The 17,965-nt window shown below is 43.6% G+C and overlaps 2 protein-coding genes across 2 annotated transcripts in view; both read right to left on the reverse strand.

The window, feature by feature from the left end:
* ints3 (integrator complex subunit 3) overlaps positions 1–4,317 on the reverse strand; it is a 15,311-nt gene extending 10,994 nt beyond the window's left edge. The window contains exons 1-9 of the mRNA XM_050035419.1: positions 3,997–4,317; positions 2,366–2,449; positions 2,200–2,283; positions 2,016–2,129; positions 1,777–1,861; positions 1,629–1,695; positions 1,386–1,527; positions 1,155–1,284; positions 929–1,026 (exon numbers count right to left, since the gene is read on the reverse strand). Of these exons, the coding sequence (XP_049891376.1) occupies positions 929–1,026; positions 1,155–1,284; positions 1,386–1,527; positions 1,629–1,695; positions 1,777–1,861; positions 2,016–2,129; positions 2,200–2,283; positions 2,366–2,449; positions 3,997–4,080 (888 nt within the window). The 5' untranslated portion in view covers positions 4,081–4,317. The remainder of the gene's footprint in view (positions 1–928; positions 1,027–1,154; positions 1,285–1,385; positions 1,528–1,628; positions 1,696–1,776; positions 1,862–2,015; positions 2,130–2,199; positions 2,284–2,365; positions 2,450–3,996) is intronic.
* A 2,355-nt stretch (positions 4,318–6,672) lies between these two features.
* Positions 6,673–17,965, reverse strand: part of npr1a (natriuretic peptide receptor 1a) — a 41,992-nt gene continuing 30,699 nt past the window's right edge. The window contains exons 13-22 of the mRNA XM_050035615.1: positions 15,685–15,780; positions 15,415–15,574; positions 15,118–15,273; positions 13,427–13,595; positions 12,909–13,055; positions 12,482–12,605; positions 11,742–11,810; positions 10,957–11,131; positions 10,645–10,743; positions 6,673–7,311 (exon numbers count right to left, since the gene is read on the reverse strand). Coding sequence (XP_049891572.1) covers positions 7,166–7,311; positions 10,645–10,743; positions 10,957–11,131; positions 11,742–11,810; positions 12,482–12,605; positions 12,909–13,055; positions 13,427–13,595; positions 15,118–15,273; positions 15,415–15,574; positions 15,685–15,780 — 1,341 coding nt within the window. The 3' untranslated portion in view covers positions 6,673–7,165. The remainder of the gene's footprint in view (positions 7,312–10,644; positions 10,744–10,956; positions 11,132–11,741; positions 11,811–12,481; positions 12,606–12,908; positions 13,056–13,426; positions 13,596–15,117; positions 15,274–15,414; positions 15,575–15,684; positions 15,781–17,965) is intronic.

Raw genomic sequence — 17,965 nt, forward strand, 5'->3', positions numbered from 1 at the left:
GTCCCCGCTGAAACACTTTCCCGCCGCGCACGTTCCGGACGTTGTTTGGGCTATTCACCGGTATTGCGGTATATGAAAAGTTCATATCATAACGAAAATAAATACCGGTTTTCGGTACAAACCGGTATACCGCCCAGCCCTAGTCAGGGGTCACCTGAGCACAGGTAAGGTACAGTCAGGGGTCACCTGAGTGTATCTTACACACCCCTGACGTATCTTTCCNTTCATATCATAACGAAAATAAATACCGGTTTTCGGTACAAACCGGTATACCGCCCAGCCCTAGTCAGGGGTCACCTGAGCACAGGTAAGATACAGTCAGGGGTCACCTGAGTGTATCTTACACACCCCTGACTGTATCTTACCTGTGCTCAGGTGACCCCTGACTGTATCTTACCTGTGCTCAGGTGACTTCTGACTGTATCTTACCTGTGCTCAGGTGACTTCTGACTGTATCTTACCTGTGCTCAGGTGACCCCTGACTGTATCTTACCTGTAAATAATTTCCCCTCGGGGATCAATAAAGTATTTCTGATTCTGATTCTGAGCACAGGTGAGATACAGTCAGAGAGGTCACCTGAGCACAGGTGAGATACAGTCAGAGAGGTCACCTGAGCACAGGTAAGATACAGTCAGGGGTCACCTGAGCACAGGTAAGATACACTCAGAGAGGTCACCTGAGCACAGGTAAGATAAACTCAGAGAGGTCACCTGAGCACAGGTGATATACACTCAGAAGTCAACTGACCACCTGTAGTGTGCAGTGTGTAGTGTGTAATGTGTAATGTGTAGTGTGCAGTGTGTAGTGTGTAATGTGTAGTGTGTAGTGTGCAGTGTGTAGTGTGTAGTGTGTAATGTGTAGTGTGCTGTGTGTAATTTGTAGTGTGTAGTGTGTAGTGTGTAATGTGTAATGTGTAATGTGTGTTACCCTGGAGGTCATGAACAGCAGCTTGGTCTCCATGTCAGGTGTGAGACGACACGCCAGAAACTTCCTGGAAGTTCGAGCGGTGAGCAGCTGAAGAACACCTGAGACACACATCAGAGTACAGGTGTTAACAGAGGATTGTGGGTAGTCTAGTAGTGAACAGAGGATTGTGGGTAGTGAACAGAGGATTGTGGGTAGTGAACAGAGGATTGTGGGTAGTGTAGTTTACCTGTGAACTGAGGACTGAGGACTTGGGGGTTGTGCAGCAGGTCTTTCCACACCAGCTCCATCTCCGGTATCCGAGCGACATTCTGCAGCAGACGAACCAGATCTCTGCCGATGATCAGACACTCCATGAACTACAGAGTCAGAGAGACGGGGTTATCACGATAACCATCAGGGTCATCAGGACAGACAGACGTGTTCATCCATCCTTCCTTCCTTCCTTCCTTCCCCTCACCTTCTCCCTCAGCATGCCGATGCAGTAGTCGACCTCTTTCTGACGCAGAGTCAGCAGGTTTGGTGCTCCGTGGTCCACGATGAGGCGCAGGTAGGTGTAGACCGACATGGCGATCAGCATCCCGCTCTTCAACACCCACTCCCTGCACACAGGAACATCTTTACCTGCTTCACAGGTGTGCCCTCACAGAAACACGTACACTGATACAAACATCTGTTGAAACAAATTAAAAGTGAATCGTACTTTTGGTCCAGCAAGATGTCAAGGACGCTCTCAGCCAACCACAGGTTTTTGGTGGAAATGTCTCCTCCTGACGTGAACACACAATGACGGCGTCATCACTCCTGATGCTCTGATTATTAACCATGAATAACACCACCATGAAACTGACCTGCGATCTGTTTGAGCAGCGTCATGACGACACCGTCGGCTCCCATCACGCCACTCTTCACCAGCTCTCTGACCAGCCACACCAGCTGCACACACACACACACACACACACACACACCGTTAATACCTGAGCTCGTTAACGTCACACCTCATCTACATACAGAGGAATAATAATTATCACCTGTGTACCTGTCTTTGTTTACATGGGTTTGTGTACGTGTCTACACCTGTGTTGTTTACCTGGGTTCTGGGGACGTCCTGCAGCTTGAGGAACTTCTCCATCAGAATCTGGTTGATCTTCACCAGTACCACGTTCATCCCATCTCTGGTGAGCAGCGTCAGGTCCCTGTAACACTGTCACACACACAGTGATGTCACAGTGATGTCACACACTCAGAATGATGTGGCGGTGGCGGTGACTCACCCTCTGGGCCTGGGCGGGTTCTGTGAGGACCAAAGTGAAAAGACCCAGACACACCTCCTCATGCTGCTGCTGACCTTTACACACCTGCAGCACAGGTAAACAGGAAGTCAGACCAGTAATGACTGTTGCCTTGGAGACTGTTTATCACTGTGTGAGTGCGTCTTACGTTGCCGGTGAGCGCGTCATTGGCTTCTCTGTCTGACAGCCCATTGGTCAACGACTGGACGATTCCAACGCAACGCTCCAATCTCTGCAAATACACACACACACACACACACACACACACTCATGATAATGAGTTCTGAATTCGAGACGTTATCTTCATCATCATCACTATATCCACCTGCCCCCCCCCCCCCCCCCCCCGAACTGTAGAGAAGAAGAAATCATTTCACAGACATTAAAACAACATTAGAAAAAAATCTACGAGAATAAAGTCAGAAGTCTACAGTTGACGCATTATTGTTTAATATTAATTATTGTTTTATTTAATGTTGAGATTTATTTATTTCTCTTGTCCTGCAAGGTTGATGATTTAGTTGAGGATGTGACGGCAGCAGCGGAGACGTTACTGTGAAATAAAACGTAGTCGAGGTCTCAACCACAATCCTGAATCCTGCGTCTGGTGCCTTCTTCTCTCCGCACCACACTCCACCACAACTACGATTTCTTTTTGGTGACTTTTTTCTTTAAAACTGTTTTGGCAAAAAAAAACAAACAAAAAAAAAAAACAATAAATTAAAAAAATAAATAAAATAAAAAAATTGGGGATTTTTAATTTAAAACGTAAGTTTTTGGCGATTTTTATTCTAATTTTTNTGTTTTGGCAAAAAAAAAAAAACAAAAAAAAAAAAAACAATAAATTAAAAAAAAAAAATAAATAAAAAAATTGGGGATTTTTAATTTAAAACGTAAGTTTTTGGCGATTTTTATTCTAATTTTTGGTGTGTTGTTTTGTGTTTTTTAATATTTGGTTTTTGTTTTTTCTATAAAATAGTTTGGCTTTTTTTCCCCTTTAAAAAGTTTTCCATGTTTTCTTTGAAAGAAATCATTACACCATTTATCACAGCCAGAAAATGTTAATACATATCGGCAAAGATGCAACATGGTGCATGTCGACTAAAACCATCAACGTCAGTGTGTTTAACTGCTTCACCTTTCCGTCAGACAGCCTGTTCCAACAGGAGAGCCGTTAACACCTTCAGTTCTCCGTCTGTGCCAGATTACATTGAGAAGAACATCAATTTTAGCTGACTGTACACAGGAGCTGCTGGTGTACTGCTGCCTCCATCAGTTGGTTCTTTAGTGTCTCTGTGTGACTTCGGTGAATCTGAATTAACCCTTTAAAACACCAAACAACAACAACAACAACACAGACTGACAGAGGCAGCAGTACACCAGCAGCTCCTGTGCTCACCGATGTTAAATCACTGATTTTCTGAATGGAGTTTGGTCAGCATCTTTCTGACAGGCGAAACACGCTCACAGCGCATGCGTACCTGTCACTTTTTAAACCTCATCCTTATGTTTACGTGCAGTTAGCATGCTAAGCTAACTCTCCTCAGCCGTGTGTCTTCATGTGACGTCTATTAAACACCGTGTTTACACTCACTGCCGCACGGCTGCATGATGCTAGCCATGCTAACTAGCCTGCTAACCTCCATGTAGCTCCACACAAACACTTCTCTTTGTATCCGGACTGATCACAAACTGCCCGGACCCGCCGGTAAACCCGCTCCAACCCGCTCTGTCCAGAGTTAAATGTACTTCCGGGGCCGTTAAACCGGGTCAACTCACCTCCTCCAGCTCGTCTTTAGCGTCCAGCTGGGTGGACACCAGTAGCCGGCCCTGCGGCTTCGCCTTCGCCGGTGCGGGCTCCATCTCCTCCCGCCGCGCCTCGCCGGGCCCCGCGGAGCTGCGAAGGAGCGAGACTCCGGGTTCAGGGGTGGCTCTGACTGGTTCTGCCGGTGTACCGGAAACTGTGGGGCTCCTGTCGGTACCGGAGCCTCCGTGTGAGCCGGTTCGGTCGGTAACGGCGTGTTTTTAAAAACTTATTTTAGGCTCGTTCTGACTCCGAGTCCCGCTCCGTGACCGAGCTCAGGAACATAACGGACTTCCGCACCGAGAAGGCCTTCTGACCACTCAGCGCACAGAGAGCTCTGAGTGACGTCCGGATGGACCAATGACAGCAGAGGAAATCTGGAGCCAATCCCCGGCCTGCTGCTCATGGAAACCATGATGGAAACCGTCCATAACAGCATTTAGCACAAACAACCCTGCAGCGGTTAGTCGATTACAATAATAAGAGAAATAATCGATAACAAAAATAATCATTAGTTGCAGCCTGATCAGTAATTCTTTTTTAAAACTGCCTAATTTCTAGTATTAAGATATTTTAGGGGCTGTTCATTATTAATTATACAGAGGAAAAATGTTTGTATTTTTGATGGGTTGTCAAATATTTTTTAAGCACTGGGGAAGGATTTATATTTTTATTTGGATTTAGCTCCCCCAACGTACAGTTTCAAATGGTTGTATTTTGTATTTCTTTTACCAAAAACTGTCCTACAAACCCGTGGGTGGGTTTTTTATTATTATTTTTGGTGGTTTTTAAGAATTTTTATGTTTTTTTTTTTTTTTTTTTTAAATACTTTGGCAAATTTTTTATGGAGGAAAAGTGGCAATTTTCTTTCTTTTTTTGTGATATTTTTTCCTTTAAAATTTTTGGTGTTTTTTAAGGTTTGGTGGGGGGTTTTTGGGAAGATTTTTTTAATATTTTTGATGGGTTTTTTTTTTCCATTTTAAAAATTTGTTGGTAATTTTTTTTTATTTTTGGTGACTTTTGCTTCGGATATTTTTTTGTGGAGAAAATATGGACAATTTTTGATGATTTTGTTTTTCTTTAGAATTTCTTTAACAATTTTGTTTTCTTTACAATGTTTTGGTGATTTTGTTTTCCTTTAAAAATTGTTGGTATTTTTTTTCTAAAAATTTTGCCAATTTTTTTTTTATTTAATTTTGGAAGATACTTTACTATTATTTTTGCCTGTTTTTTTTTTAGTTATTTATTTCTATATGATATTTTACGGTAATTTTCTTTATTTTTGGTGACTTTTTAATTCAAAAATGTTTGTATTTTTGATTTTTATTTTCATTTGTTTGTTTGTTTTTCTGTAAAAATGTTGGCAATTTTTTTCCTTTACTTTTTTTTGGTTTGTTTTAAGTTTTGGCGATTTTTTTCTGATTTTGGAAGATTTTTTTAACTATTATTTTTGTTGGTTTTTTTGGGCCATTTTGAGAATTTTTTTGTGACTTTTTTTATTTAAAAATTTTGTTGGGTTTTGTTTTTCTTGTAGTTTTTTTTTTTCATTTTTTTGGCGTGTTGTTTGTTTCTTTGGCAATGGTTTTCTGTAAAAAATGTTGGCAATTTTTTCTTTAATTTGGGGGATTGTTTTCTTGTGTTTTTTTTTCTTTGAAAATTTTGGGCAACTATTTTGGCAATTCTTTTTCTTTAAGAATTTTTTGATTTTTTTTTTTTTCATCTGACGGTTAATGGCCTCTTCGTTTGCAAGGACAAGGAGGGCGCGCAATTCCTTGTCTCCCCAGTTGCTCATCTTTACAGTGTCTGTCAGGTTTGTGTTTCCCTCTTGCTACTAGCTGCTCGCTAATTCCTGCTATCAGCTGTTTCCTGTTTATCCACCGCCAGTGGCTCGCACGTGCGGCGTCATCAACAGCTCCTCCCACAAGTCATCAACAACTCCTCCCACAAGTCATCATCAGCCCCTCCCGTGGCAGAAGACCGCCTTGTTCTTTTTAAACCAAAAAGATTCCACCAATATGTCTACCCTACGAGGCGGAAAATTGGGCACCTCGGATCAACTCGCCAATCCGGCTCTGAGTGTCTAAACGCTCGCAGCTTGCCGGCAAAACGGCCCAACATTCGCTGAAAATCTGGCAGTGTAAAAGGGGCTACTGTTTTTGGTGATTTTTTTTGTCTTTCAAATTTTTTAATTCATTTTCATTCGTTTTTTTTTATTAATAGCGACAATCTTTTTCTTTAAAATGTTTTTTTTTTTTCTTACAAGTTTTGCAGATTTTTTAAATAAAACATGCGGGCTTGAGCAGCACATTCTTTTAAAAAAATTGCCCAACTTACACCATTTATCAGAGCCAGAAAATGTTGAATTCTAACTTTTCAGACAGTCTTTGGACACATCACGAGTGCTGAATGAAAAACATAAATAAATCTGAGCTTAAAAAAGTGATTTTTCATCTCAATCACTTTATTCTTCATTTATTTATATATTTTTTTAAAAATATATTTTATTTTAAATTTATTTGTCATATTTGTAGCTCAGGGAGGGTTAAGAAAAAAAAGTCACACTTGAGCCACCCGTGTCTTTGTGTCCAAGAAGTTTTCTGGAAATGATTAAATTGAATTTTATATTAAATAAAATAAAACACACACACAGATTTTATTTTTACAGGGCTGATTTGAAATGATTTATTTTTACAGTCGAACATTCGTGTGTCTGAGTTTCTTCTCAAAAAAATCCTGAAAACCTGAACTGTCCCTTTAAATGATGTCAGAGGTCAGCGTCCAATCAGAGAGGAGGAGGAGGAGGGGTGAAATTTCAGCTGGTTGGTTGTGTCTGTCTGACCTTTGACCTGAAAGAGGAGCAGGAAGACCTTTAACTTTAGTTTTTAATTCTTTATTCCTTCGTCCTCTCCTCTGTCCTCTCTCCTCCGTCCTCTCCTCTGTCCTCTCTCCTCTGTCCTCTCATCTGTCCTCTCCTCTGTCCTCTCCTCTGTCCTCTCCTCCTTCCTCTTCTCTGTCCTCTCCTCTGTCCTCTCCTCTGTCCTCTCCTCCTTCCTCTTCTCTGTCCTCTCCTCTGTCCTCTCCTCCGTCCTCTCTCATCCGTCCTCTCCTCTGTCCTCTCCTCTGTCCTCTCTCCTCTCTCCTCCGTCAGGCAGTGGTGTCCTCTCCCAGCAGCCAGTACGTCCTCATGCGTCCCTTCCCCTTCATCTCGATCTCTCCTCTGAGCTGCAGCTGGAAGCAGCTGAACTCCTGAAGGACCTGACAGGTCGCCTCCGACACGTGGATCCTCAGGGCTGAGGGAATGTCACAACAACATTAAGACAACGTCACAACAACACTATAACAACGTCACAACATTATGACAACGTCACAACATTATAACGTCATAACAACACTATAACAACGTCACATTAAGACAACGTCACAACATTATGACAACGTCACAACAACATTATAACAACGTCACAACACTATAACGTCACAACATTATGACAACGTCACAACATTATAACAACGTCACAACAACATTAAGACAACGTCACAACAACATTATCACAACGTCACAACATTATAACGTCACAACATTATAACGTCACAACAACATTATGACGTCACAACATTATGACAACAACACTATAACAACGTCACAACAACATTATGACGTCACAACATTATGACAACGTCACAACAACACTATAACAACGTCACAACGACATTATGACAACGTCACAACATTATAACGTCATAACAACACTATAACAACGTCACAACATTATAACAACGTCACAACAACACTATAACAACGTCACAACATTATAACAACGTCACAACAACACTATGACAACGTCACAACATTAAGACGTCACAAACACATTAAGACAACGTCACAACAACATTAAGACAATGTCACAACATTAAGACAACGTCACAACATTATGACAACGTCACAACAACATTATAACAACGTCACAACATTATGACAACGTCACAACATTAAGACAACGTCACAACAACATTATGACAATGTCACAACAACATTATGACAACGTCACCACAACAACATAACAACAACACCACAACATTATGACAACGTCACAACAACATTAAGACAACGTCACAACAACATTATGACAACATCACAACATTATAACAATGTCACAACATTAAGACGTCACAACAACATTAAGACAACGTCACAAACACATTAAGACAATGTCACAACATTAAGACAACGTCACAACAACATTAAGACAACGTCACAACACTATAACGTCACAACATTATGACAACATCACAACATTATAACGATGTCACAACATTAAGACAACGTCACAACATTATAACGTCACAACAACATTAAGACAACGTCACAACACTATAACGTCACAACATTATGACAACATCACAACATTATAACGATGTCACAACATTAAGACAACGTCACAACATTATAACGTCACAACAACATTATGACAACGTCACAACAACACTATAACAACGTCACAACATTATGACAACGTCACAACATTATAACGTCACAACAACATTATGACAACGTCACAACAACACTATAACAACGTCACAACATTATGACAACGTCACAACATTATAACGTCACAACAACATTATGACAACGTCACAACAACACTATAACAACGTCACAACATTATGACAACGTCACAACATTATAACGTCACAACAACATTATGACAACGTCACAACAACACTATAACAACGTCACAACATTATGACAACGTCACAACATTATAACGTCACAACAACATTATGACAACGTCACAACAACACTATAACAACGTCACAACATTATGACAACGTCACAACATTATAACGTCACAACAACATTATGACAACGTCACAACAACACTATAACAACGTCACAACATTATGACAACGTCACAACATTATAACGTCACAACAACATTATGACAACGTCACAACAACACTATAACAACGTCACAACATTATGACAACGTCACAACATTATAACGTCACAACAACATTATGACAACGTCACAACAACACTATAACAACGTCACAACATTATGACAACGTCACAACATTATAACGTCACAACAACATTATGACAACGTCACAACAACACTATAACAACGTCACAACATTATGACAACGTCACAACATTATAACGTCACAACAACATTATGACAACGTCACAACAACACTATAACAACGTCACAACATTATGACAACGTCACAACATTATAACGTCACAACAACATTATGACAACGTCACAACAACACTATAACAACGTCACAACATTATGACAACGTCACAACATTATAACGTCACAACAACATTATGACAACGTCACAACAACACTATAACAACGTCACAACATTATGACAACGTCACAACATTATAACGTCACAACAACATTATGACAACGTCACAACAACACTATAACAACGTCACAACATTATGACAACGTCACAACATTATAACGTCACAACAACATTATGACAACGTCACAACAACACTATAACAACGTCACAACATTATGACAACGTCACAACATTATAACGTCACAACAACATTATGACAACGTCACAACAACACTATAACAACGTCACAACATTATGACAACGTCACAACATTATAACGTCACAACAACATTATGACAACGTCACAACAACACTATAACAACGTCACAACATTATGACAACGTCACAACATTATAACGTCACAACAACATTATGACAACGTCACAACAACACTATAACAACGTCACAACATTATGACAACGTCACAACATTATAACGTCACAACAACATTATGACAACGTCACAACAACACTATAACAACGTCACAACATTATGACAACGTCACAACATTATAACGTCACAACAACATTATGACAACGTCACAACAACACTATAACAACGTCACAACATTATGACAACGTCACAACATTATAACGTCACAACAACATTATGACAACGTCACAACAACACTATAACAACGTCACAACATTATGACAACGTCACAACATTATAACGTCACAACAACATTATGACAACGTCACAACAACACTATAACAACGTCACAACATTATGACAACGTCACAACATTATAACGTCATAACAACACTATAACAACATCACAACAACACTATAACAACGTCACAACATTGTAACGTCACAACAACATTATGACAACGTCACAACATTATAACGTCACAACAACACTATAACAATGTCACAACATTAAAACAACGTCACAACATTATAACAACGTCACAACACTAACGTCACAACATTATGACAACATCACAACATTATAACGTCACAACAACATTATGACAACGTCACAACATTAAGACAATGTCACAACAACATTATGACAACGTCACAACACTATAACAACGTCACAACAACATTATGACAACATCACAACATTATAACAACGTCACAACAACATTATGACAACGTCACAACATTATGACAATGTCACAACAACATTAAGACAATGTCACAACATTATAACAACGTCACAACAACATTATGACAACGTCACAACATTATAACAACGTCACAACAACATTACATCATGTTCAGCTGAGACAGGAAGAGATGCGTGTGTGTGTTACCCTCTCCATTGGACTCCATGCGTGACGCCGTGTTGACGGTGTCTCCAAACAGACAGTACCTGGGCATCTTCAGACCGACCACACCTGCACACACCGGACCTGCACGCACACACACACACACACACACACACACACACACACACAGAGTTGTTATTTTATGGTCCTTCTATAACACACACACAGCCCTGTACTTTCCCACAGTGACAACTGCCCAAAATGTCCCCCTATTGCCGGTAGCTGACACTGGTCCTCACAAAGAGCACAGATAAGCACACACACACACACACACACACACACACACACACCACTGACCACTGTGTATGCCAATGCGCAGCCGCAGCTGCTGATTGGCTCGGTGTCGAATCCTGAAGCTCTTTACGGCGTCTAGCAGAGCGAGAGACATCCGGGCCACCTCCCGCCCATGGAGCTTCCCGTTCCTCACTGGCAGACCAGACACCACCATGTAGGCGTCACCGATGGTCTCCACCTGGGAGGGGCAGAGGGAACTGTTAGCTTCGCATGAAGAGAGGAAGTAGAGGGAAACTGTTAGCTTAGCATGAAGAGAGGAAGTAGAGGGAAACTGTTAACTTAGCATGAAGAGAGGAAGTAGAGGGAAACTGTTATCTTAGCATGAAGAGAGGAAGCAGTGGGAAACTGTTAGCTTAGCATGAAGAGAGGAAGTAGAGGGAACTGTTAGCTTAGCATGAAGAGAGGAAGTAGAGGAAAACTGTTAGCTTAGCATGAAGAGAGGAAGCATGAAGAGAGGAAGTAGAGGAAAACTGTTAGCTTAGCATGAAGAGAGGAAGCAGTGGGAAACTGTTAGCTTAGCATGAAGAGAGGAAGCAGTGGGAAACTTTTAGCTTAGCATGAAGAGAGGAAGTAGAGGGAAACTGTTAGCTTAGCATGAAGAGAGGAAGCAGTGTTAGCTTAGCACGAAGAGAGGAAGTAGAGGGAAACTGTTAGCTTAGCATGAAGAGAGGAAGTATAGGGAAACTGTTAGCTTAGCATGAAGAGAGGAAGCAGTGTTAGCTTAGCATGAACAGAGGAAGTAGAGGGAAACTGTTAGCTTAGCTTAGCATTGTGAGGAACGTTTTCACCTTGTAAACATCAAAGTTGTCGATGATGGCATCGAAGCAGGTGTAGAGGTCGTTCAACAAGGTCACGACCTGGAATTAGAAAAACAAACAGGTGATGATGTCATCACAGGGAACAGGTATGTGTTCATTTGTAATAACTAGTGCTGCACAATTAATCTAATCGCAATCACGATGTCAGGCTGTGCGATTACATAACCGCATAAAAGGCTGCGATTTGCGATTTAATGTAGGCTAAATAAATGTTAACGTGTGTGCCTGTGAACGTGACTGCCTCTCCTGTAATGTGTGGAGTTTGTTGACATCACGCCCACATGGACTCCATCACAACAAACTATATAACAAATGAAAAATTGAGCAACTTTGCTCGGGTTCGGCCCACTTGACATGCTGCTGTGTTGTGCTATGGCGTGCTGGAATTTGTCATTTACGTGACAACGCCTGAACACAACACAGGCTCGCTCTGCTGTGTGTACAGTGTCATGCTGCGCTGCTGTGTGAGCAGCGTGTTTGACTGTGCTCAGTCTGTTGATGGTCATTGACACGCTGTCTGTCCATAACAGTAACTCTGTCAGGTCAGTGCCCCCCTGATATAATGTAGGGGAACAAGCAACAAGACTCACGATACCATTTATTTATTATATTGTAATCGCAATCGCACATTTTTATCAAATCGTGCAGCACTAGTAGTAACACCTGGTGTCGCCACCAGAGGGCGTCTGAGCCCCGTGGGTTCTGCTGACCTGCAGTGGCGTGCTCTCAGCGGACAGGGCAGTGAAGCCAATGATGTCACTGAAGTAAATGGTGACGGAGTCGAACGCCTCAGCCTGAACCGTCTCACCTCGCTTCAGCTGCTCCGCTACAGAACTGCAACACAGGACAAGTAGTTGAGTACTGAGTATAGTTACTGTGGGAGTACTAGAGTACAGAGTAATAGATTACTGTGGCAGTATCTTGTACAGCAGTACTGAGTATAGTGACAGTAGGAGTAATAGAGTACAGAGTAATAGATTACTGTGGCAGTATCTAGTAGGGTAATAAATTACTGTGGCAGTATCTGGTAGGGTAATAAATTACTGTGGCAGTATCTGGTAGGGTAATAGATTACTGTGACAGTATCTGGTAGGGTAATAAATTACTGTGGCAGTATCTGGTAGGGTAATAGATTACTGTGGCAGTATCTGGTACAGCAGGTTCTCAGCTTTGCGTTTCTCTTCATGATACGCATGTGTTCGTTCCTCAACCAGCTCCTCCAGGTTGTTGGCGTATTGTTCCATACGGGACAGAAGGTTGTCCAAGATGTTGGAGCCATAACCTCTGAGGAGACAGGGGGACNGGGACAGACAGAGGACAGACAGAGGGACAGACAGAGGACAGACAGGGGAACAGACAGAGGACATTAGGGGGACAGACAGAGGACAGATAGGGGGACAGACAGAGGGACAGACAGGGGACAGATAGGGGGACAGACAGGCGGACAGACAGAGGGACAGACAGGGAACAGACAGAGGACAGACAGGCAGACAGACAGAGGACAGACAGAGGTACTACAGTTGAGGTTTGTAGTAAAGAGACTAACGTATCCCGTCCCACCCTGTCCTTTACTGTTTTGTCCTGTCTCATCCTGTCCCGCCCCGTCCCACCCTGTCCTTTCCTGTTTCGTCCTGTCCTATCCTGTCCATCCTCACCGGTGCTGTTTCCTCAGCAGGATCTTGATGGTGTTGAAGTCCGGTCTGTCCCCCGGCTCTTCACTCCAGCAGCGCTGCATCAGGACGCCCAGCTCCTCACTGTGACTGTGGAAGCAGAGGGACGGACGAAGGGGGGACGCGCCGCCATGACGCACTGCCTGGACGATCTCTGAGGGGACAGGGAGAACAGTATTAGATCCTGCTGATGTGAACCTGTCTCAGCTGCTCAGCCTCAGATCAGTCCACAGCTGTCTCTGTCTACCAATCAGGACTCAGCTTATCAGTATGTGTCATCACTGTGTGTTCATCACATGATGAAGAGAGCAGTGTGTCTGTGACAGTGTGGGGAGGGGGCCTGGTAGGTAGTCCCCACACCTGATCGTAGTCCCCACACCTGATCGTAGTCCCCACACCTGATCGTAGTCCCCACACCTGAACGTGGTCCCCACACCTGATCGTAGTCCCCACACCTGATCATAGTCCCCACACCTGATCGTAGTCCCCACACCTGAACATAGTCCCCACACCTGATCATAGTCCCCACACCTGAACGTGGTCTCCACACCCGATCATAGTTCCCACACCTGAACGTGGTCCCCACACCTGATCATAGTCCCCACACCTGAACGTGGTCTCCACACCCGATCATAGTTCCCACACCTGAACGTGGTCCCCACACCTGAACGTGGTCCCCACACCCGATCATAGTCCCCACACCTGAACGTGGTCCCCACACCTGATCATAGTCCCCACACCTGAACGTGGTCTCCACACCCGATCATAGTTCCCACACCTGAACGTGGTCCCCACACCTGATCATAGTCCCCACACCTGAACGTGGTCTCCACACCCGATCATAGTTCCCACACCTGAACGTGGTCCCCACACCTGATCATAGTCCCCACACCTGAACGTGGTCCCCACACCTGATCATAGTCCCCACACCTGAACGTGGTCCCCACACCTGATCATAGTCCCCACACCTGAACGTGGTCCCCACACCCGATCATAGTCCCCACACCTGAACGTGGTCCCCACACCTGATCATAGTCCCCACACCTGATCATAGTCCCCACACATGAACGTGGTCCCCACACCTGATCATAGTCCCCGCACCTGAACATAGTCCCCACACCTGAACATAGTCCCTACACCTGATCAGTCCCCACACCTGATCATAGTCCCCACACCTGAACGTAGTCCCCACACCTGAACGTGGTCCCCACACCTGATCATAGTCCCCACACCTGAACGTGGTCCCCACACCTGATCATAGTCCCCACACCTGATCATAGTCCCCACATCTGAACACAGTCCCCACACCTGAACATAGTCCCCACACCTGAACATAGTCCCAACTCCTGAATGTAGTCCCCACACCTGATCATAGTCCCAACTCCTGAACGTGGTCCCCACACCTGAACGTAGTCCCCACACCTGAACATAGTCCCAACTCCTGAACGTGGTCCCCACACCTGATCATAGTCTCCACACCTGATCATAGTCCCCACACCTGAACGTAGTTTCCACACCTGAACTTAGTCCCCACACCTGACTGTAGTCCCCACACCTGAACGTAGTCTCCACACCTGAACTTAGTCCCCACACCTGACTGTAGTCCCCACACCTGAACGTGGTCCCCACACCTGACTGTAGTCCCCGCACTGTAGCTTAAGAAAACATAGATGGACCTTTTGGTGTCAGGGTGTGTGAGTCCAGGCAGAAGACGCCGCGCAGCAGTGCCACTTCCTGTAGGATGATACTGAAGCTGTAGATGTCTCCTTTCTGTGTCCCACAGGGGGGAGGACACTCTGTCCTCAGCAGCTCCGGAGCCGTCCACAGCTTACCTGGGGGGAGGGTCACACTCAGGTAAATCAGGTTTCACCACACACAGTTTCAGGTGCTTCAGGTGTTTCTGATGTCACATGGAGGTGCTTGTTTGGTTGTTTGTTTGTGTATAGAAAATGTTTGTGGGTGTGTAGTCGTACGTGCATAGTAGGCATGCGTGTCCTCGGGGCAGCTGGCGGTGCGCAGACTCTCCAGACCATAATCAGTGATCTTCAGGACGAAGCGACTGTCCACCACACAGTTGGAGGACTTCAGGTTGCCGTGGGAGACGATGACACTGTTGTGGAGGAACAACATGCCCTGATAACAAACAACAGCAACAACAACAACAACAACAACAACAATAAACACAACATGGTCACATGATGATGATGATGACTTTGAATTTGAAGAGGATGAGGATGTGTTACCTTGACAATGTCGGTGATCAGAGAGTATCTGAACATCCAGTCCAGAGTGATGTTGTCACTCTCCATCAGGTCCTGGAGGATGCACAAACACACACTCTATCATTATGATGCAGAGACAGCAGAGACAACAGAGTCGTAGCAGAGATGTAGCAGAGACAACAGAGTCGTAGCAGAGACAACAGAGACGGAGCAGAAACAACAGAGTCGTAGCAGAGATGTAGCAGAGACAACAGAGACATAGCAGAGACAACAGACGGCGCAGAGACAACAGAGATGGAGCAGAGATGTAGCAGAGACAACAGAGACAGAGCAGAGATGTAGCAGAGACAACAGAGACAGAGCAGAGACGTAGCAGAGAAAACAGAGATGGAGCAGAGATGTAAAGAGACAACAGAGACATAGCAGAGACAACAGAGATGTAGCAGTGACAACAGAAACGTAGCAGAGACGTAGCAGAGACACCAGAGACGGAGCAGACATGTAGCAGAGACGTAGCAGAGACAACAGAGTCGTAGCAGAGACAACAGAGACGGAGCAGAAATTTGAATTTTTTGCATGTGTTTTGGCCCTTAGGGGTCAATTTACAGGTGTTTCTCCAACTGCCAGCAAGACCCAAGTCCCAACGGTGAAATTTTGAATTATTTGGAAATTTGTCATTTAATGCTTAATAAATAAACACACAGTGTTATTCCACATCTCGAAACAAAGACATTATGACAAAATATTTTGATTTAATGAAATGTATGAATTATCTTCTGGGTCCAAACTCCACTTTTGTCCATGTCCAACAACCTTAGTCTCAGTGCTGACAGACATAAGATTAGCTCAGTGACCTTTAAATTCAAGAAAGACAAGCTAAAGATCAGCGCTTCCTCTTAAGTATTTATAATGTGTCCTTACCGTAACACTTAGCAATCCTTTATTTTGACCTATATTTAAATATTAAGTTCATATTACGATTAAATTTGTGTATATTGCTATGCATCCCACTAGGTAAGGCAACAGGAAATATACACTGGCAAAAGTGGGCGGGGCAGCATGAGGTAAGTTCAACCCAATGCAATTAAATACAACAACTCTGCAGTGAATTCAACTTTTACCAAATTTATATTGTTCAGGCGGCACGGTGGAGCAGTGGTTAGCATTGTCTTCTCACAGCAGGAGGATTCCTGGTTCGAAAGTTCAAGCCCGGGGGGGGAGCCCCTCTGTGTGGAGTTAACATGTTCTCCCTGTGTGTTTAATGTGTGATACATTTAATAACCGATTTAAAGGCTGTGTGTTGTAAATGTTCCAGAACAATAAGAACAGACACATGTCCACTGTCTCTGTGTCTCGGTCTCTCGGTGTCTCCGTCCTGTTGTTGATGTTGCGACTTTGTAATCTGCAGTCAAACCCACGCTGAGTGAAGACAGCTGCTGCAGTGTGAAGGAAGAGGAGGAGGAGGAGGAGGAGGAGGCGTCGGCGTTCACGCCGGCAGCTCACCATCCAAAACAGAAACAACCTACAGCTGGCTGACATGTGTTCACATGTTGCTAGGTTACCATGCCCTCAGGTTGCTAGGTTACTGAGAGGAGAACAAATCTGATGTGTGAAGGAATGTGACCACTGGAGACAAAACGAGCTGAGGGTATAAAGAGCTGATAGAGGGGTATATAGAGCTGATAGAGAGTATAAAGAGCCGATAGAGGGGTATAAAGAGACGATAGATGGTATAAAGAGCTGATAGAGGGGTATAAAGAGCCGATAGGGGGTATAAAGAGCTGATAGAGGGGTATATCATACTGATAGAGGGGTATAAAGAGCCGATAGATGGTATAAAGAGCCGATAGAGGGGTATATAGAGCCGATAGAGGGGTATATAGAGCCGATAGAGGGGTATATAGAGCCGATAGAGAGTATAAAGAGTCGATAGAGGGTATATAGAGCCGATAGAAGGTATAAAGAGCCGATAGAGGGGTATAAAGAGACGATAGAGAGTATAAAGAGCCGATAGAGGGGTATAAAGAGCCGATAGGGGGGTATAAAGAGACGATAGATGGTATAAAGAGCTGATAGAGGGGTATATCAAACTGATAGAGGGGTATAAAGAGCCGATAGATGGTATAAAGAGCCGATAGAGGGGTATATAGAGCCGATAGAGGGGTATATAGAGCCGATAGAGAGTATAGAGAGTCGATAGAGGGTATATAGAGCCGATAGAAGGTATAAAGAGCCGATAGAGGGGTATAAAGAGACGATAGAGAGTATAAAGAGCCGATAGAGGGGTATAAAGAGCCGATAG

Source organism: Epinephelus moara, chromosome 22 (assembly GCF_006386435.1).
Source record: "Epinephelus moara isolate mb chromosome 22, YSFRI_EMoa_1.0, whole genome shotgun sequence".
NCBI lineage: Eukaryota > Metazoa > Chordata > Actinopteri > Perciformes > Serranidae > Epinephelus > Epinephelus moara.